Source organism: Manis javanica, chromosome 5 (genome assembly GCF_040802235.1).
Source record: "Manis javanica isolate MJ-LG chromosome 5, MJ_LKY, whole genome shotgun sequence".
Classification (NCBI taxonomy): domain Eukaryota; kingdom Metazoa; phylum Chordata; class Mammalia; order Pholidota; family Manidae; genus Manis; species Manis javanica.
In genome coordinates, this window is record NC_133160.1 from 39,604,829 (window position 1) to 39,627,636 (window position 22,808).

Genomic DNA, 22,808 nt, shown 5'->3' on the forward strand with positions numbered 1-22,808 from the left:
CAGCATATAGCTGGGTCTTGTTTTTCTATACATTCATTGACTCTCTGTCTTTTGATTGGTGCATTCAGACCATTTCCATTTAGGGTAATTATTGATAGATACGTACTTATTGCCATTGTAGGCTTTAGATTCATGGTTACGAAGGGTAACTTCCTTAGTATCTAAGAGTCTAACTTAACTCACTTAATATGCTATTACAAACACAATCTAAAGGTTTTTTTTTTCCTTCCCTCCTTTTTTTCTTCCTCCATTCTTTATATATTAGGTATCATATTCTGTACTGTTTGTCTGTCTCTTTATACTACCTGTGGTGACAGTTATTAAACTTAGGAACACTTCCATCTATAGCAGTCCCTCCAAAATACACTGTAGAGATGGTTTGTGGGAGGTAAATTCTCTCAGCTTTAGATTATCTGAAAATTGTTTAATCTCTCCTTCAAATTTAAATGATAATCTTGCTAGATAAAGTATTCTTGGTTTGAGGCCCTTCTGCTTCTTTACATTAAAGATATCAAGCCACTCCCTTCTGGCCTGTAAGGTTTCTGCTGAGAAGTCTAATGATAGCCTAGTGGGTTTTCCTTTGTATGTTATCTTTTTTGTCTCTCTGGCTGCTTTTAATAGTCTGTCCTTATCCTTGATCTTTGCCATTTTATTTATTATATGTCTTGGTATTATCTTCCTTGGGTCCCTTGAGTTGGGAGATCTGTACACATCCATAGCCTGAGAGACTATCTCCTTCCCAAGATTGGGGAAGTTTTCAGCAATTACTTCCTCAAAGACACTTTCTATCTCTTTTTCTCTCTCTTCTTCTTCTGGTACCCCTATAATGTGAATATTGTTCCATTTGAATTGGTGACACAATTCTCTCAGTATTCTTTCATTCTCAGAAATCTTTTTTTCTCTCTCTCCTTCAGCTTCTTTGTATTCCCCTTGCCTCATTTCTATTTCATTTATCGTCTCCTCCACTGTATCTAATCTGCTTTTAATACCCTCCATTGTATTCTTCAACAATTGGATCTATGTCCTAAACTCGTTCCTGAGTTCTTGAATATTTTTCTGTTCCTACATGAGCATGTTAATGATTTTTATTTTTAAATCTCTTTCAGGCATATTCATGAGGTCGATTTTGTTTGAATCTTTCTCAGGTGTATTCATAATTTTGCTTTTAACCAGGTTCCTTTGACGTTTCATAGTTTGTCTGTTTTGCCCTCTAGTGTCTGGAAGCTCTACTCTCTGGAGCTGCTCAGCCCCTGGAGCAATGTCAGCAGTTGCAGGGTAGCGATATTGATGCTTGTGGGGAGGAAAGAGCTTTTTCCTGCTTGCCGGCTGCTATGCCTGTCTCCACTGCCAGAACCACTGGACTGAACACACAGAACCACTGGGCTGAACACATAAGCCTCTATGCTTTGTGTTTGTATCTGTCATAGGCAGGGCTTCCCTCTGGCTGGCCTGACATCAGGGCAGGGTTGCCAGTTTGTAAGCCTGAGCCAGGTGCTGGCTAGCTGGGAGGAAGACACAGAAGGCTGCATATCTGGCGGAGGGGGGCGCGTCTTGGAGCTGCATAGCCAGCCAGGGGAATGGAGTACCTGAAAATCATTTAAGCTCCCAACCTGCTGGGCAGAGTGCATCTGGACAATTTTGTCTACCTGTCCTTTCTCCTGAGCCATAAGGTCTGTGCAACCCTTGCCCCTTTAGCAGCCCTGTCACTTTTAGGAAGTCTCTCAGACTGCCCACCCAGATTAGCCAGATATGAATCTCTGTTTTCTATAAGCAGGTGGAATCTCTGTCTCTCCAGGTATTCGGCCTGTCTTAGCTTTCCAACCACACTAAATCACCAGAGCACTATACAATGTAGGTTCATACTCCCAGAGCAGATCTCGAGGGCTAGGTGTTCAGCAGTCCCAGGCCTCCACTCCTTCCCTGCTCTGATTCTCTTCCTCCCACCAGTGAGCTGGGTTTGGGGAAGGGATTAGGCCTTGCTTTGTCACAGCTTTGGTATGTTACCTTGTTCTGTGAGGTCTGCTCTTTTCTCCAGGTATATTCAGTGTGGTGCAGCCTTCTTTACTCTTGCTTTTTCAGGATTAGTAAATTATATTTTCATATTATATGTGGTTTTAAGAGAAGGTCTGTATCACCTCTCACACCACTGTCTTTAATCTAATCTGCTCTGTCTTGCATTTCTAATGTTATAGCATGTAAGTCATCCTGGAACTTCCAGTAATAGAATATTACTTATAGTATATACTAATTTTATTTTTCATGATTTAATCCACAATTTAATTATAATTATATTTTCAGAAAGCTACACACATATAGGAAAATTTAAGAGAAATGTTTAGGAAGAAGGTAATGTAATATACCATTTGCATTTTGAGGAAAACATAAAATAATGACATGATTGGCAACTGCCATGATCATTTTTTCATTTAAGCTAGTTATCCTAAGAAAAGGATTCCTACTTTGTGTACTTTTTTAGAGACAGGGATTTGATAATTTCAAAATGAATATTTATGCCTATGGAAATTTGATAGTTTTAGTTAAAAAAATCAAAATTGAGTTCAAATGGAAGAAAACAATTTCTCGTAAACTTTAAGAAATTAACCATTTGCTTAAGATATTATAAATAAACTTTCTGTACTTGCCACTTTGAAATTGGACTTATGTAACCCTTTCTCCCATTTTATGTTCAATGTTTTCACTTTATAAACAGTGAAACTTTTCATCTCACTGAGTTGTTAATTTGGGGGGGAGGAAAAAATACAGCCATTAATTTATAATGGCTCATTTTAGTTTCTCATTGCCTCAGCCTGTGAGACAATTACTATAGCTTGATTTTTTTCCTCCACCTTCTTTGGTAATAGAAGGGTCATTTTACTTAGGAAAATATGAGTGAAAATAGTATTGGTTAGTAAGAATGCTTGGAGGAGAGGTTTTAAAATCTTATTTTAGAAGCAGTGGCATCATGCTAGTAAACTTCAAATTCTCTTTGTTCCTTTTTTTCCTTTTCCTTCTCTGTGAAACTCTAGGAATAGCAGGAAGCAGGTCCAAAATCCCCTCTAGCAAGGGACTTAGGTAAGGGTATAAATATGTTTCATACATTATTAATCACTAAGTATTTCCACATAAATTTGAAGAGTTTCTTACATTAGTCCTTGAATTTACAGGTAGAAAAAGGACCAAAGTTTGTTCTTTCCACACACCTCAATAAAAAATTCTTCTAATATGTCAACAAAGAAAGTGAATTAAACCTACCAATGATTTCACTATTAGAAAATATGTATTAAGAACTTATTAGATACAGGCCAAACTATTAAAGGTCTAAGTTTAACAGACCTTGTCTGTAGGGGCATACTATTTAATTGGGATATCTCTCAGTTTATTGGAGATAATTAATTAGAAGTGAAATGACTATTAATTTTAAACAAACAAAAGTCACTTTCACTTTTGCAAAGTGAAAGAGATAATATTAATCCACCTGACCAATAAATGTTGAGAACAAGTTATAATGTATAGGGTGCTTTGTGAAGGTAAAGTAATATTAGAAATTATAATAAATGTTCACTTTTACTTACCTACATTAATGTCACTTTTATTGAAGAAAATTGCCATAATGTTTTTTGCTAATAAACTAAACATTTTACTTTATTAATTTTTAGACAACCAAAATTGACAAAACAGACTTAAATTTGATGGATTCTTTAGAGAAACCTTTATCAGAGTATATATTTTTTTACTATATTTAAACAGTTTAGAATAAGATCCTATTACATGGATAACAGTGCACATGAAATTATTTTAGAAGTGTTTGTGCAGTAGGTAGAATGCCACAATTTTCCAGAACAGTTCTATGTTGATGTTAAAATGTGACCAGATATGCTTCCCTACACATGAGCACACATCTGACATAAAGTGACTTGATGGTTCCTCAGGACTGGAATTCCAGTTCCTACACCTACTCCCACTCAATCATCCACACCTATTGGACAAGTGCCTGGTTAAGTAGATGGGCCTTGGGCTATGCTTTCAAAGCAGGCAACCTCCACCTTTATTGAGCAAAACATTGGGTAAAAGTAGACTGTATTGTGTTCATTGTGCTTCTTGGCATGATAATCTGAGTGAAAGCTACTATTCAGTATTATTGTTGCTTGTTGTTAGCAATACCTATTTCTTTATGAATGACTATGTGAAAATTGGAGGATAACAAAGGAGTTTCATAGATCTGGAAAACCTATAAAGAGAGAAATAGTTCTCAGTCAAATATAATAAAAATAAAAAATCAGCTGGAATGTGAAGTGCCATGTGGTTTTATAAATGCCTGTAGCTAAGATTTTAGAAAATGTTTGGATTAACTAGGGGACATGGGTTGATCATGAAATTTCCACCATCCACTAAGGGATATAGCATCAAAATAGAATACATCTTTCCTCTGTGCCTTCAACAAGTTACCACTTCAGCAATTAGAAAATTTGATCTGGGGCAGGACACTCAGCCCTGGCTACCACCTATGTAAATACTACACTCTTTCTCATTGTGAAGCCAGAGATATTTGGGGACCTGAGGTAGTAGGTTGGCAGAAGACTTTATGACATCAGTAGTGGCTTTTGCTTATGGTTGATGAATGGTGCTGCTGTTCAGTCCATGGTGGTGACAAAAGCACTGAGAGGAAGGCAGGAGCAATGAGATGGCCTGGGAAGATCATACAAAACAAGATTTCCTGCTCTAATATTGACTTATTGAGAAAACCTTCAAAGACATTTGTTCTTCATGAATTTTCATGATATTGTCTTTTTGGTGAAATAATTAGCAAGCTGTCATGTATTTAACCTCATGGGACTATGAATATGAGCATTTGTTCTGAAAATGATCCATTATTTATTGACGGAATCATTAGTACTCTGATATTTGCTCCTCTTAATTAATGGCAGTGCATGGTCTGTGGACAGCACACTACAATTCAATTTAAAGACCCTTATTCATCTTTTCTAAATGATTTCTCTAATATTTTGGTAGCTCAGGTTTCTCCCTACAGAAAGGAACTCTGTTTGCCATATACTTTATTTATTTTGCTGAAGAATTTCTTCTGTTATGATGACATGCTGTAATGCCTATGTTACATAAGAACTCTGTGGAATAAAGCTCAATGCAGTGTTCACTTCTGTTTTCTGGCTGTTATAATGTGAGTAGGTCAACATAGGCATAAGGTTGCTTAATACTGCAGCAGAGATTTGCAACCAAACTTTCTGAAAATTTGACCTCTTGAAAGAGGAATGGATGATTCATATTTTGCTTACTATTTAGCCTGTATTATATGTGTGTTAGAATAATGTACAACTGGGTAAAAAATGGCACAGCATTGTTGTCCAAAAATGCCTAAAATGCTTCAAATAAAAAGTTAATGCTGAAAGTGATAAATCTGTTACTATTAAGTGTTCTTATAGCAAAATATCTTGAGATAGCTTTATTTGATGGTGTTTAATTAAAATTATCATTGTGCTTGCTTGTTACATCATCCTAAGGACTCACTGAAATTGTATAAGTAACATTGTTCTATCTCTACTTGATAAAATGGAGAATCTGGAAGATTAATTTAGATACAGAATGGAAAACAAAAGGGTCACAATATCTATTTGATTTTATTAGGAAGTACATTATAAAAATAGTAATTTGAAGAGAAAAAAGATAAAGATGGTGAAATATTTTCATTTTCATGCCATCATAAGACAGTAATAAAGGCTAACATTTTAAGAAAGTTCATATTGTATATATGTGTGTATATATATGCATGTGTGTTTATAAGAGACTTGATAATTACCAGCTTTTTCTTAAACTAGCTGGCATATTATTTTTTTTACATATTATTTATTGTTGTCTTTTCTTCTTTTAAATAGCAAATGCCAGTCTTCTTGGAGGAGGAGGTGGTAAGTCCTGAATATCACTTAAAATATATTTTATTACTACACCAACCATAAGGTATTAAGTTCTGTACTACTGTAAAGACAATTAATTTAGCTATAATCATTAACCATAAAAATCACAATCATCTAGAAAATAATTTATAATAGAAATATCTTGGTTTGCCTAAATGTTATTTTAACTGGCTTCAAAATATGTGGAATACTGTTTTTCTTCTCATCAAACTTTGTATTTCTACCTTTGGCATAACCTGTAACAGCTATAAGCTATTGAAATGCATACACACATAGTAGGTGACAGAGTCATTTTTAATACGTATTTTATACATACTATATATATGTTAAATACACTATATACATATGTGTATATATACACACTAAAGCAATACATTTGGAGACTTACGGGTTTGAGCTTTTTTCATTATAATAGCTTTTAAAAAATATGACTTTGTAGCCTGAGAGCTTAATGTATCAGCCACTTATTGTGAAAAATAAAAAAGAAATCAGTATTAGAACTTTGCTCTTTCTTTTGGCCTATTTAGAGGAGAAAGAGAGATCAAAATGAGATGAAGAAGAGAGATTTCTGTTTTAGGAATTTTTTTTTAAGTAATAAAATCTTGTGCATATTTAAAAATACTTAATATTTAAAACCATGTGAAAATTATTTTACTTTGAGGTTGAAAGATAAAAGTTTTCCTAGCACCAGTTCATATAACTATTGTAGGAAAGAAAAAAAAATACAGTGTAATAGGGTCCTTTTCATTTAAGACATAATTACATTTTTTTTCTCTCTCATTCTTTCTCCCTCCCTCCCTCTCCTGCTCCTGCAACCTCTTTTCATGTACTTAGTTGAAGTAAATATGAAGTATAAAGCTTTAGGCTTTCAAAATTTCTCTGGCCTTCTGTAGTTTTCAGCATAAATTTTATATGGAAGTGAAAATTTTAACCATTGTTCTATGGAAGAATCAATGCATGTTTAAAAACAGAATCTTGGAAATAGGAATAATAGAAAACATTTTAAATGAGAAAGTACTCTTCATATTATCACAGCAATGCATATCCTAAGGCAGAGTATTTCTTTTCTTCTTCCCTAAATTACTTTAGAAAACATAAATCTACAGGATTTCTCACTGTACTTTTTCCTTTTGTTTTTGGATTTTTGGGGACTTAGAGGGGAAGATTTTCATTAGAAGTTGGGTTCCCAGTAAATTTTATCTCTAGGTCTCTTATAATATGTTAAGAAAATATTATTAAAATAAACTGTCAATAGTGCTGATTTTCTTACAAGATATTAATATTTTAACGAATTTGACTAATAGTGTAAAATAGGATAAAATTAAGTTAAAATTGAGAATTAAGGCTACATAAATGAACTTATCAAGTTAAAACAACAGACAAGTTAGCTAGGCAGTTTATTTATTGTTCTTGGCTGCTTTTAAAAAATTATTTGACTGATTGTTAATTAAATCACTTTAGCATCCCATGACAGAAAAACCCAAATAAAGGAGAGAGAAGTGTGCTTACAGGAGAGAGAAGTGTGCTTCTGTCTCCTGTGTAAGTCATCTAGATGAAGGTTACACTGTCTGTGTGGCCATTCCTTGGTGTCTTCAAGCACTCAAGCTCTTACTGTTCTGCTCTTCCTTCCTAGTGCTTGTTGCCCAGGGCCCAAGCTGACTGCTAGAGCTCTAGCTGTCGTAATAAGGGGGTCTGGAAGAGTAAGAAAGGCAAAAAATAAAAAAAGGTGGCACCCAAAAGATGAGTCAGTTTTCTTTAAGCAGCTTTTTCCTGAAATCCCATATTATCCTTGAACTTGATCAAATGTTCATTCATTGATAGATGTAGCTGTATTCCAGGAAATACTGTGTGGACCAAAAAAGTAACATTGTGTTTTCTGAGGAGGAGAGAGTGCAGGTTTTGGAAGGCACTGAGAAGTCCCTGCCATAATGGGAATGCAGGCTACTGTTCAGGAAGTCTTGTCAAGCCACTTTCTTTCCATATGCCTACACAGAGTTGGTGTGTTATCTCCAGGGAATTCCCTGGGTTTCTCTAGGGTTCCTCTGAGCTGTGTGACAGGACACACTGTGGATTTTCAGTAATGGCAAGATGTTCAGTTTGAAGCAAACTCAGTTTTCTGTCTACCTGGAGTATATATTTTACTGTCCTCCTCTAGATGGATAATTTTACTAAAAGCAGTTATTCACTATAATTTCTAATTTCTGAATCCTAAAATTAGTGACTCAGCATCATTATAAAGATAAATTACAAGTATTTAAGATGGCTGTAATTTCTTTCATTAAAGTAGGTCATTTACAGGTTTAAATTCATTTATGCACTTCCAGAGATGTCAAGATTGCTCTAAAGTACATGTCTGATTTCCAGAAAGCTGCATTTAAAAATTAAGTTTAAGGAATATTTTTAGCCTTCTGTGATTCTATGATAAATCTTTTAAATAATGTCAGTGATACTTGTAAAGTAACACCTAATAATCCAATAAGAAGCAATTGAATTGATTATTCTCTTGGATTTAATCAAAGAATCATTTTATTTACTTGAATTAATATACCTTTAGAAGCATTTAAAGGGAAAGGTTCTCTGATTGACTAAACAATTTGAATAAGAAAATTTAATACCACATAAAAAATAACAGTAATTTTAGTACCATTTTTTTTTCAGTTTCTCAGGAGGGCTTCTCCCAAATTCTATAAGTAATATTTGAAATTTAGATAAAAATCAGTGTATGCAGAATCTTAGCATTTTTTTTTGTTCTTTTTTGAGTGCTTATAACCAAGAAGAGAGGTCTCCTAAAAGGAGATTTGTTTTTAAAATGGCCATGATCATCCTCTTTTAAAGTGAAAGAATCACTTCACAGTGGTGTGCATTTTCCTCTTTAGACCAGAGGTCACTCTCTCTAGGAACTGGGTCATTGACTACAGTTCATCATAATGAACACAGGTGATGGGTCATGGACACACAGTCATTTCCGTTGAAACTCTTGGTAAATTGGATCATCACCGTCTACATTTCCTAGATATGTTAAAGGCAGAGACATTGTTTATGGGATTTGCTTCCTCTCCTGTCTGCCAAAGCTCCTGAGTGCTGAAGCCTGAGGCATAATGTTAGACATTTTAAAGTGGTATTTCCTGACAGAGCAGCAATTTAAGGTTGGCTTTTTATATACATAACTTTGTAGGACTACTGTTTTAATCACACACACACACACACACACACACACACACACAAACACACACACGCATTCTATACCATATCTTTGAGGTGATCCTTTGGCAGGTTAATTTTAAAAATTCTAAGTGTTAGAAGCAATTACTACTAAATAAACAGCCCAGATGGAATGCATGGGAAAGAGATTTTTCTAGAATGAGAACATAGCATATATTATGGCCTTCTCCACCTCCCTATGCTTCTTGCTCTCCTTGTGCCTCTTTTGCCCAAAGATTGACAAGGTTCAGTGGCCTGGGTTAGTAACTGCTCCTCTGAACTCTCTCATTTCCTATTTGGACAATTCTATTTGCAGAGAGAATTCCTAATACTTTTTTATTATTAATGGCCATTTATATATTAAGGTAGTTTATGTGTGGTACCGAAATGAATGTTTAAAAGGAGTGAAATCATAAAACTATTTGGTGTCATTCCATAGATACATCCACCCACCCATCACCTATTTCTACAAACAGATATACAGATGAGCATATGTCCATTCATTCACTCATTCATTCATTCAAAAAGTACTAATTCAGTAACTACTATATGTCAGTATTGATTAATTAGTCAGTAAACACAACCCTTTCCCTGTGACCAGTCATGGCCCCTGTTTGGCTTAATTATCTGAGCAATTATAATTCCCCATGTTCTTATAGGTTCTAAGGTTTTTCCTTGTGTGGATCTTTTGGATTAAAATGATACTTTAACATCAATAGAATGGGCATCAGGCTTCAGATTCCTTCTTTAAAAAGCAGAACAGATACTCTGAAAAATACTCTTTAAAAAAAAATCTTACGTTGCTACCAAGAACTCCTAACATTAGAAGCCATGTGATTAAAGGGCTTTTTAAGTGTGTTCAAGCAGGAATGCTTTCATACATTATGTCTTCAACATTCACAGTCAGAGTGGGGTGCCCTCTCATTTTCCCTCCACTCATAACAATGGTTTTCCCCTGGCATCTATCACTCCATTGTCAAAGTCCTGTGTCTCACTCTTGTTAAACCTTGAGATCTGGCCAGGCTTTGGGCATGCTGGGAGGAGTCTAGGATCATGGTCAGCAGTGACGGACCAAGGCCAGTTAAAGCAGGAAGGGTGTAGGGTGTTGCTCCTTAGGGGACTCAGTCGAACATGTCTAGCAGCGAGTTAACGAGTGGCTATGTTCAGCAGGTGGAGGGGTCCTGGACATGAGCCTGAGTAGTAGCAACCGTCTCTCACTCTGAGAGAAAGCAGCCTGGCAAGGGAAATGCAGCAGCTCCAGCCTTGTTTGTCAGCAGGGACTCAGTTTTAGGAGCAGAGCTGCAGGAAGAGATGTGATGCTAAACCGTAGAAAATAAGGCTTATATCTAGACTACCTCAGGTAGGATTAATCCTGGGCCCTGCAGGTGGCTAAGCTGTTGGAGGAGATCAGGGGCTCAGATATTAGGAAGAGAGGAAATGAGATGCAGGGACCGGGAGCCAGGCCAGGTCTGACAACGTCCAGATACAAACCCATCCAACTTGCCATTGTCCACCCCCCATGATCTGCTCTGCCCTTTTCCTGTTCCATCCCTTTTTCCTTCTGTCCTTTTTCTGTTCCTCAGTCAAGAGCATGCATTGATTACCACTGAGGTAGCAGAGATTCTTATAACTAGATGCTATCAGAGGCAAAAGTATTTATTTATACATCAATATATTAAGACATACAAAGGTTCTTGATGCAGGGAAAATGATGCAGAAAAGAGGAAGTCAACATCTTAGAGTAGTTAGGGAAGGCTTCCCAGAAGAGGTGATACTGGAACAATCTAGGAGGATGAGTAGCATTTTCCAGGAAAGGAAGGAAATCAACTACTCAAAATATTGGTATTTTGCAGATATTTTGCTCCCCTTCAGTCATCCTTCTCACCATTCTGCAGTCATATTATCCATACCCTGGTTAAACAGTTTCCTCTGAACATCAGGCTTGTCTCCTAAAATGAAGTAAACCATGTTAGAAATGAAGAGGGGAAGTCCGGTTCTAGTGGTAGTGGCAGCATCTCCACCAGAGCAGCCTGGGCACCATTGTGGTTCTCACTGTAACAAGCTCCTCCCTGCTTGCCGTCTCCTCTGATGGCCTCACCTGGCTCTCCAGGGACCAACTCTGCAGCTGCTCACATCAGTCAGATTTCTACTAGATGTTTTCCTTATGCCACATGGGCTTGTCTAATTCAGTTTCTAGAAGTGTGTCCTAGCCCTGGTTGCCCTAATCTTGTTTACTACTTGTCATTAAAACTTCCAGATGCTTCCTGATGGAGGAAAGAGAGGGGTGTGAAAGTGTGAAATCTAGGCCATGTCTCTGCTTGAACTTTCCTATTTTAATGGCAATTCCAAGGGCATGCTTTGTTTATTCTTCTTATAAATTTGGTCACTATCATCCCTCTATTCTAACACTAAATTTTAAAGTTATTCATCATATTAACTGCATACCTACTCCTCCTTCTAAGTGAACTTGTCTCATCTGAAGACCCTGTCAAAGGTGCAGCCTTATGCAGAATAAATGTCTCTTTTTATTCTAGCATGGCTAATTTAAGCTGAATGGATAAATTTCCAAATCAGGGCATACACTTCTTGAAAATAGAAACTTTCTTAGTCATCATTACAGCCCTGGCAGTCTCTACCATCTAGTAGGTATTTTATTTTAATTTTGAGATATTAGTATCTTTCATCCTTGATTCTTAGCAGTTTAGATATTTCAGATTTGACCAGTTTGCTTTGGAAAGATAATTTCTTTATCTCTAAATGTTCTATAAATGAAAAACCAAAACTTAAAAAATTCTTATGCCAGGCAACCTGAGATCATATGCATATTTATCAGTAATTATCTTAAGCATTGAATTACCTTGTACTTCTAACAAGTTTCTATAGCTAGGATCTCATAATTTTCTTTATATACTATGATTATATTCTTTGAATCCTGGGGGATAAAGAGAACAATATTTATTTGTATAGATGTAGAAATGAAATGCAGAAAATTTGCATTCCATGGATTACATGAAAAGAGAGGAAGGCTACTGTCTTATTCATATTTTGTCATATAGGTATTTAACTGGTTTTATCTTCCAACCAGAAATCTTATTGTCACTATTGATTTTTCTTGTTCAAACCTATTTATTGGCAAAACTTTGAAGTGCTAATGGGCCAGTCAATTAGATTTTGATGTTCATTAAGAAATAGAATCAAGGACATGCCTTAGGAAAAGTTTTTAAGCAGGTTGGCTTACCTGTTGGACTCTTCCATCTCATGCTTGAAAAGCAATGAACAAAAGAATTATAGGCAGTAAGTCTTAATATTTTACTTGATTTAGGTTTTTCATTGAAAACAATTAATTGATTTTGTAATACACTTGTAATTTAGAATATTAAGACTTAAAAATGGTAGGCTACCTAGAAATAGAAATGTAGGCTTTGACACCATAACCTCTATTTTATGTTGCATTAAAACAAATAATCACTTCTTAGGTTTGTAATTTTGTTCGCTGTTAAAGATAATTAGTTCTTTTCACTGACATATACTATATTTCATTAGCTTGTGGCTGTTCCATGAAACTTTTGTGTGATTGTTGTGTTCAACCTTTAGAAGAAAAATACAGATGGTCCCCTATTTCAATGGTTTGTCTTATGATTTTTCAACTTTATGGTGTGAATACAATATGCATTCAGTAGAAACCATACTTCCAAGTCTGGATTTCGATGTTTTCTGGGCTAGTGGAGTGAAGCATGACACTCCAAGAATGCTGGGCAGTGGCAGTGAACCCACAGCTCCAGTAATCTGTGACATCAGGAGGGTAAACAACTGATTACATTTAAAACCATTGTACTTACACAACCATTCTGTTTTTTACTTTCTGGTACAGTATTTAATAAATTATGTGATATATTCACTACTTTATTATAAAATAAACTTTGTGTTGATGATTTTGTTCAACTGTGGGCTAATGTAATTGTTGTAACCACATTTAAGGTAGGCTAGGCTAAGTTATAATGTTTGTTATATATAGGTTAGGTGTGTTAAGTGCATTTTTGACTGAATATATTTTTAGCCTATGATAAGTTTATCAGGACATAGTATCCCATAAGTTGCAGAAGATCTGTAAAGTAAAAGCATTTAGTCTTAACTGTCATGGCTTAAGTTCAACTTATTTTAAAATATTAATTGCACTTAAGTTAAAATGATACATTTCATCTTTGTTAAATTTTTTATTGAGTTATATGAAGAACTATTCTATGTTCACTGTGATATCTGTTTTGCCTATTAATAATATAATCCATTGAAATTTAGAAATTTTTGAATAAGATAGATAATTGCAGAACATATAATATGGGAGGGGATTTTTTTCACACATGTATTTTTTGGAATAGAGACCCAACAACCTTCAGGGAAGGATTTTAAATTCAAAAAATATGGTAGACTAAAGAAATCAGAAAACCTATCTGCATCAAACCCACAGAAATTATGGATAATATTTAATAAAAAGTAACTTAAATAGATCAATCATCTTGTAAGAAAGAAATAGGAAACCTTATTTCCATAAATAAGGGAGTACTGGAAAAACAAAATGAACCAAAACTATAATATAAACCATATAGTATGGGTACCTTTGGGTGGTGCAGATGGTGATGGAGTATTGGGCTAAGGACTATGGGTCTAGTTTGCTTTTGAGGATAAGAGATATACTGCATAAAGTAGAAGCTTAAAGCCATGATCCTCAAATTTTACAGTCTCAGTGAAAGGGTGGACTAGAAAAAAACAATTCCCTACTTGCTCAAAGAAAGTACAATGAAGACTTTCCTAGTAATTCAGCATCCTGAGCAACTTCTTTGTGTTTGTTATGTACTTAAATTACACCACCTGTGTGTCTGGGAATTCCAAACCGAAGAAATTAATGAAAATTGATCCTAGGGGCTATTATCAGAGGCAAATTGAAAAATCATTCTGGAGGTAAGTGCCCAACCACCAGCACACAGGGTATTCTCACAAAAGGAAATCCCTGCCAAAATAATCTCCTTATCAGAAATTACAAAACAAATAGGAACTTTACAGTGGAGAAGTCTGATAAGCACTGTATCAGCCAGGTAATGAAAGTCAAAACAACAAACACTGAAAAATCATGTTGATAGGTTGTACCTTTGATATGATGTAATGATATCAAACACATTACCTCTGTTATTTTCCTCCCCCAAACACTAAAACTCCAGTTTAATGAGTAAAACATCAGATTCCCATAGGACATCTATAAAATACTTGGTCAGTATACCTCAAACCATCAAGGTCATGATAAACTCAGAAAATCTGAGAAACTCACAACCCAGAGGAGCCTGAGGAGGTATTTTAACTAATTATAATATAGTATCATAGGTGATATCCTGGAATGAAAGAAGACCTTATGTGAAACAAAAGAAATATGAAACTATGTTTATAATAGTTAATAGTATGTCAGTATTATTTCATTGATTATAACAAATGTACCATACTCATTTAACATGTTAATAGGGGAAACTTGGGTTTGAAGTACATGGGAACTCTCTGTACTATCTTCTCAATTTCTCCATAAATCTAAAACTTTTCTAAAAGAGAGTCTATTATTTTCAAGAAGTGAGGACTCAGTCTAAAATGCAAATGAAATCTGCAAGAGTCACAATGGACATTAGGATTAGGCTCCCAAGAACATAAGATAGCTTAGATAACACCCTAAAAGAGAATAAAAAATACCAATAAATATGTTTAACATGATTAAAAGTAAAAACATGTGAATCCAAACTCTGAGAACATTATAAAATGCCATGGTTAAAAAAGGCAAATGGAAAAAGAAACAGGCAAAAGTTCTAGAAGTAAAAAATGTGATATTAAAAACTCTAATGTATTTTATACCATCATATTAAGCATAACTGAAGAGAGAATTAGTAACCTAGAAGACAGCACTGTAGGAAGTTACTCAGAAGACACTACAGAGATATAAATAGATGTTAAATATGACATCTGTTTATATCTATATAGACATGACACAGAGAGGGAGAACACCCAACATATATACAATTGGAATTCCAGAAAGTATTGAAAGAAAGTCAATATTTAAATACATAAGAGCAGATAGTATTTTATAATTGTCAAAGAAATAAATTATCTAATAAAATGTACATATTTGTTCATAGTGAGGAAAAATTAAATCAAGATGTGGAGACACAACTGTGAAACTATAGAACATAACATAGAAAGATAAAAAATTTTAAAAAATATACCAGAAAGAATCTCTTTCAAAGAAACAACTATAAGACTGGAAACTAAATTATCAGTAATAATGGAAGCTAAAGGGCAATGAAGAAACATCTAAGAGAAGTTAGTGTCAACTTGGAATTCTTTACCCATAAAATAATAATTTAATAGACAAAAATAAAGATATTTTCAGATAAACATTGAAGAAAGCATATTTTTAATAGAACTTTTCTGAATGAACTGCCAAAATGTAAACTTGAATAAAATAGAATATAAAACCACCTCCTACCCCCCAAAATAGACTGATACATCATTATATTTAAAAGTTTTTAGTATAGATTTTGATCATGTACAAATGTAATTAGAATAGTATAATGAATCAAATTTTCTCATCAAGCAGGTTCAGTAATTTTCAGCTCATTCAGACTTGTTCCACCTGCTCAGACAACTAGATTATTTTGAAGCAAATCTAAGACTCATAGTATTTTATTTGTAAATATTTTAATATGTGCCTCTAAAAGGTAGAGAGTGTGCTGTTTTCTACTTTTATTTGTATATCATGTCATTTTTAAATCTAAAAACTTTCCTTAATATCACCAAATGTACAGTCAATGGTCATTCATTCCTGTTCTTATAATTTTATTGTTAAAATATTTGCTTGAATTTGGCTACAAATAAGATTTATATATGCTATTTGGTTAGTATGCCTTTTATTTCTCTTTTAATGTATGGATTCCTTTTTCATATCTGATCTCAATATGTATCTCTAAAAGGTAGTCCTGTGTGTTTATGCTTTCAACTAGATACTCTTTTAAAGTTCATTTGTTTCCATTTTATTTTTGATTTTTTGGGGTTGCTTTTAAACTGTAGTTTCATATAAAGTATTTTATATTATTTTTGTATTTTTGTTTCATAGGTAAATCATGCTCAAAGAAAAGAATAAATAATTGTAAAATAATTTAAATAATAAAAAACAGTGAGAACCCTCTTCTCAGAAGTGGAAAGTCCTTGATAAAAATTCTGGACTTTTATAAGCTTGCCTTCTGTGTTTGGTTAGCTAAATGGGATCTAAATGCCTAGAAACACAGATTCATATTTAAAAACAAATACTTTAGAGTTAGGCAGTACTTCATGCCACTGCCAGGATGTGTCTATATATCTGCTTAATTATATAGTAGTATAGTATAATGCCTGTATAGTGTATCTCCTTATGTTAAAAGTTAAAATCTTTCCAAAACTATACAAGTTTATTGAGCTCCTATTTTAAATACTTATCCCTCATCACCTTATATGAATGTGAGCTGTACATGCACAGTAGGAAACAAAAGTCCAAGCAAAATACTTCAGGTCAAGTCTCTTGTGTTCTGTGATCATTAGATCATATCCCTTCACTTTATGGGAATTAATGGTTTTCTTTACTATATCTGTTGTAGCTCCATAGTGGTACAAGCTGGGGCAATTTCTTTGACAGGCACTCCTATAGTCTTCTCACTACTTCGGCATTACTAAGAATCCCATTCCTTCCTTGAACTGCCTTCACTGACCTCCCAAGTGAGTTGTGCAGTGGGTGGAGGCAGGAATGAACCTGGCCAGTTCTGAATGGCAGCAATCCAAGGAGATCCCAGTAGTCCAGTCACAGACAGTGTAGACCTCTACTCAGAAATTCCTTCTGCTTCTCATGATCACTTACCTGCAGCTCTGTGTTTGCCCAAAAGTCAATAATTATTTTTGTTGTTATGATTTGTTTTTAATGAGTTTGGACAAATTCATTATTTTGTGTCCTATTTCCTTCTCTGAAATGATGGTTATAATGATATGTCATTACAGAGGTGGAATAACTAACTGCTCATTGGAAAGTGCTTTTCAAATACAAAGTGTTAGATAAGTGGTTATTACTGTAGTTGTCATTATTATTATCACTGTAGTCTTAAACTGAGAAATGAAGGTGCTGGGTCATTGTAAGATATGGTGGTGATATATCCAAATAAAGAAGAACAACCTGAATTGTTGGATATTGTCCAGCAGGCAGCCAGGCCTGGAAGTGGGAAGAGAGAAGGAGGGAGCCAACAAAAGTTTATTAGACACATAAAGTTGGAGGGTGGGGAGTATCCTGTAAGTTGAGTACAGCAGAGAAGACCTGGCATCCTTATGGTGGTCCCTGGTCCTGGATCTGAATGACAACAGTGAAGACCCAGGCAGCAGTCTGGAGCCCAGAGGTCGGAGCTGAGGTTAGTACCCAGACAACAGGTCTGAAAAGGTAACACAAGGGAGCTCCAGCTCAGAGAAGATTGAAGCTGCTTAAGCGTCAGAGTCTCCAAAGCTCACTTTGGGAGCAGAGATGAACAAAACTTCTGTGTGGGGAGCATTAGTTGACCCAGTTATGAATATCTGGAAGAAGCAGGAGGATTGAGAAATGCACAGTAGAGAATCAACACATTCTCTAGGAGATGATAAACAAGAGGTGACATATCAGGGCTTGTAGCTAAAACACTTCCTCAGTTTCTGCTGCAGGGTTATTCCTGGCAACAAACAAACAAAACAAAAAATAAAAAACAGTTCTTTGAGTAGGTGCAAGGGGTACAATGCCCTCCACTGAGCTACATGTCTACCAAAGTCTACAGCTTCCTGGAGGTTGAAGTCACTCAAGGCTTGAGACTCATAAATGTTGTATATATGGTGTCTATGCCTACAGAGTCAGTTTTGCAGGACGTTGACCTCAAAGATATTTATAAATCTCTGAGTTTCATTTCTACTGTAATTGGAAAAAAGTATAATTCACTAGTCAGGTTTTGTTAAACCAGGCATAATTCTACATCTCCATTCATCTAAAACTCCTGCTCTATTCATCAGATAAACTCCTACTCATCCCTTAGATCTTCACTTAGTAGTCCTCCAGCAGTCTTCTCTGCATGCCTTAGACACATGAGGACTATTACCCTCCCTGTCATGTCTCCATCAAAGTTAGAGTTAGGCAGTACTTCATGCCTAACTTCATACTTCACATGATCACTGTGTATTTTCTTAACTAAGTGTCTCTCTTCCCTGTTAAATTATAGGTTCTGTATTGTCATCAACTATGTCTGTATTGTTCATTTGCTGTATCCTCAGAGCCTTACAGAGGGTCTGACATAAAGTAGGCACCTACCAACTAACTGTTGGACAAATGAATAAAGAATGATAATAATAACTAACCTTTATGGGGTACTGGCTCTGTGCCAGGCACTGTACTGAGGATGGTGCACATACTGTCTCCTTGATTCCTACCAATAGATCTAGGAGATCAGTACTCTTATCATTCTTACTTTAAAGGTGGAAGATTGGAATTTTAGAGAGGTTTGGATGACAAAATATTGGCAGACCCAGTGTTTTAATTGAGTCCTCTGACTCTACATCTCCATCTTTTAACCATTGTACCATGAATTCATGAATTCATCTTAACCTGGAATTAATTACAGGAATGAGGATGTATCCATAGCATTATGTGTTTTCAAACTCTTTTATTCTGCCTTCTCTGGATAACAGATTTTAATCTTTGACTTCTCATGTCTCACCCCTGTGTCTGTCTCATTGTCTGGAAATAGCTTTTAACCCTCAGAGTTATTTTCTCGGAACAGAAGAATCAGTGATTTCTATACTTGTCTGTCCTCCTGTCTGAGAATTGTCTCTCACTGCAAGTGAGCTACAGTAACCATTCTTTAACCCAAGGATTCTTCCCCAAACTTCATCCTGAACAAATAGTATTTCCAGTACTCATAATTTGTGAGGATTTTGTCATATTTTTAAATAAAAGAAATTAAACATTGTAAAATTCAAAACCTCTTTGACATCTCTTCCCAGTTTTATTTCTACTCCGCACAGAGACAAATCATTATTATCCATTTGGTGTACAACTGTTTTCATAGTTCTATATACATACATATCTATAAACAATAGGTAATCTTGTTGTTTTAAAACTACATTAATATGTTACAGACATTCCAAAGTTTGCTTTTTTCACTAAATTTTGTTTAAACATGTATTCTTGTGGTTGTAGGGATCATTCATTACAAAATGATTAGTACATGAATACTTCTGATTGAAGAAGCATGGTCTTATGTCTTTAAAATGTAGGTCTCCAATCTCTATCCCTTCAGGAAAGCAATGATTAAGCAGCATAAAACTGTCTGAATCAACTTTTTCAAATCTCTCAAATCTAATGAAACACTCACAACAACCAGGGAAACACTTAAAGAACAGGAGAACAGGAAATTAATGGAATTTGAGGAGAGAACTTTGCTGCATTTTAACTTCCCTGTCCACCATCCCCTGCTCCCCAGGCCAGCAGCAGCCACCAAGATAGTGACCCATGTTTGTGGTATGGCTTGCTGGTGCCAGAGGGAGCAACAGATTTTGTTCTAGACAATTACGATTGTGTGTATTGGCCTATTTGTTGCCTCCCTGAGGAATTGGCTGAAGGCCTTGCCTTTTTTTCACTTCAGAACTTACCCAGGGCTTTGGCAGCCTCTCAGAAAGTAGGAGTTGAAAGTATCTAAAGGCAAATATAGTAACTGCAGCCACCTAAGACAAGAGATAAGAGATCAGGCAAGCATCAGACAAAAAACCTGGGAAGGAAGAGGCTGAGGAAAGAGATACATGAGGGAGCACATGCTTTGAATGTCTCCTGCATATACCAGAGAATCTAGAAGGCCATGCACTTGCCCAGGGCCAGATACATTCTTAGCAAAGACCTAAGAGGATGCTAAATGTTCACTTCTGACTCAACTTTAGGCTTAGTGAAGGAAGGAAGTAATGGCCAAGGTGGAGTTGTAAATAGCCTAAGGAATGTTGAGGAAGTGCCCCAACAGGAGCCTGTCTGCAAATACAGAAAAGTAGTTTTTCTTTTATTTTTTCTCCCTTCCTCCCTTCCTCTATTCCTCCCTTCCCTCATTCCTTCCTTCCTCCCTTCCTTTCGTCCTCCCTCTCTCCCTCCCTCCCTCCTTTTCTCTCTTTCTCTTTCCTTTCCTCTCCTTTCTTTTCTTTCTCCAAACATTTAAGGACATTCTATCAAATCATTAGCTAACAGAGCAGAGACTTCAGTGGTCGTGCATGACCAAGAATGCTGTCTACACACATGGTTTAGAAGAGTCACTAAGCAACCAGATATTTACAACCTACAACAAGTGACAACAAACTCAGGGAGGGGGAGGGAATCCTGATTTCCCTATTACAATATTCAAATTGTTCATTTTCAACAAAATATTAGGAGGCACACACCTCTATGTTCCAGGTACTGTTCCACAAACTAGCAGTATATCTATGAGTGAATCAAATAAAATCCCTGTCCTCATGAAATAGTCATTGTAGTAAATATATGCATATATTCATTAAGGTATTTTTAAAAACATTTTACTATGGTAATTATCAAACACATAGAAAACTTGAAAGAATTTCACAGTGTCTATATCTCTAGACACCAGATCTGCCTTTGATATTTGGCTATACTTGGCCTGTCACATCTCCATGTAGCCATCTCTACATGTGTCAACCTGTTTTTTCCTTACAGCAGTGTATTTAAGACTATCAGATGAAAACAACCTGAAAGTCCAATAGTAGGGGGTTAGCTAAATAAATTGATGTGCTTCCACTCAGTGGAAGTATATGCAACCATTCAAATTTATAATTTTGAGACTATGGAAAATCCTGTCTTTAATGATAAAGAAAAGAACACAGTATGAAACTACTTTTTGTGAATTGTGATGTAATTTTTCTTTTAATTTTTTTTGAAAAATTTCAACACTATAAAACAACTTATAAAATGAAAAGGATCATAACTGAATATGGAAAAAAAAAGATTCTTGATCTGTTAGAGTAGTGGAATTTTTGAAACTGTTTTCTTCCCTTGAAATACGGTGTCTTTAAAATCCTGTGTTTAAGTTAAATTTTTGTTCAGAATAACTTACAATCATTGTTTATATATATTTAATTCCTATGCTCTAATAAAACAAAGGTAAAAGGTTTAGGTTTAGATGTTCATACATTAAAACAGCGGATCTTAGTTCAATGTGACATATTTAAATTTTCCTTTAAAAATTCTCATTGGCAGAACAGCTATTTAGAAATGTGGAGAGAAATTCATTTCTTACAATTATGAGAATATTTTAGGAAATAGATTGATTCTCTGAGAAAGTCTTATGCTTTCTAGTATGTTAGCAGTGGTGCTTACATTTTCTGGATTTATGACAGTCTTTTGAACTTTCTCAAGGTCTGCATTTGATCAGAACATGTGGTTAGATTAAAGCAGCTTCTCTTTAGCTCTAAGCTTAATGCCAATAGAAAACTAAATTGAAAAGAAAAATCTCTTTTGGGTGTTCAAAATATATTGTGTAATTTACAACAAAACTACCTATGTAGCCAGAGTCCTAAGTTGCTGTGCCATCTGCATACCTGACATCACAGAATTTCACCTGAGGTCTGATTGTGCCCAGGGAGGCTTCAAAGGCTCCAAATGCCTTCTTTTATCTTATACACTTGGTGAATATAAAATACATATTTTATGGTTAGCAAAGAGAAAAACATGTGAAAATTAAGATGCTTATCTCACAGATCACCAAACTGAAAAGAACATTTGTTGACTTATTTTATTTGTTTTTTTTTACCTCATTTCCATATGGAATTCAAGGTGGAAATTTTTCTAGTTTTAAATTCTCCCCTCTCTGAATATTTTAGTGTCATTAAATGGGAATGATTTGGCTCACATAAAAGATTATGATGGAAATGATGGAATGATGGAATGACTTTGGAGTGAATTTTATCCTGTCTCAGGAGAACTCATAACTGCATTATGTTTATGGAAGAAGATGAAGAAGGAGAAGAGATGTGAAAACTGTAATAACCTCTTTATCTTCATCTGACTCTCCAGTCTAATCACAGAGTTTTTATTTTCAGCATGGCAAAAAGAATTTCTGTCTGGTTTCTTTCTTCCATACATAAAATCCTCTCAAAGGAAAGTCTTTCAGTGTAGTGGAACTTAATTTTTAAAATTCTGTTCTATTCCTTGTGTGTTATTTTTATGAGCTCCTTAGAAAAACTCTGAAGCCAAAAAAGGTGAACTCTTAATAAGCTGATGTTCCATGAAAAGTAAAGAGGTAGATGCGGGAAGTGGATGGCATGGCAAAACTGTATGGGGACAATTCCAGAACTGCAGGTTGGTGAAGTCCAGAAGGTGATTTGAGATCACCTACATGGTTGCTCTACTCCTCACCATCCTGTGAGATTGTTGGCAAGACAGAATGAAAGAGTACTGATCTTAATTGCTAGTGAACTGCTGTTCCTTAGATCTGGTGCATTTGATTATCTAGGAAGACTGTTTGGATAGTGATGAAGATAAGTTGATGTGAGTGAAATTGAAGTTTAAGTTTTTTTTGTAACAAAATTTATATATATTCTTTTGGGAAAAAAACCTATCCCCAGTCC

At 35.2% G+C, this 22,808-nt stretch overlaps 1 protein-coding gene across 3 annotated transcripts in view; it reads left to right on the top strand.

Moving 5' to 3' along the window:
* The window catches only part of MACROD2 (mono-ADP ribosylhydrolase 2), a 1,939,939-nt gene that overhangs the window by 488,780 nt on the left and 1,428,351 nt on the right, over positions 1-22,808 (top strand). For all 3 annotated transcript variants that reach the window (XM_037022462.2, XM_037022461.2, XM_037022460.2), the window contains exon 4: positions 5,889-5,918. In XM_037022462.2, the coding sequence (XP_036878357.2) occupies positions 5,889-5,918 (30 nt within the window). The remainder of the gene's footprint in view (positions 1-5,888; positions 5,919-22,808) is intronic.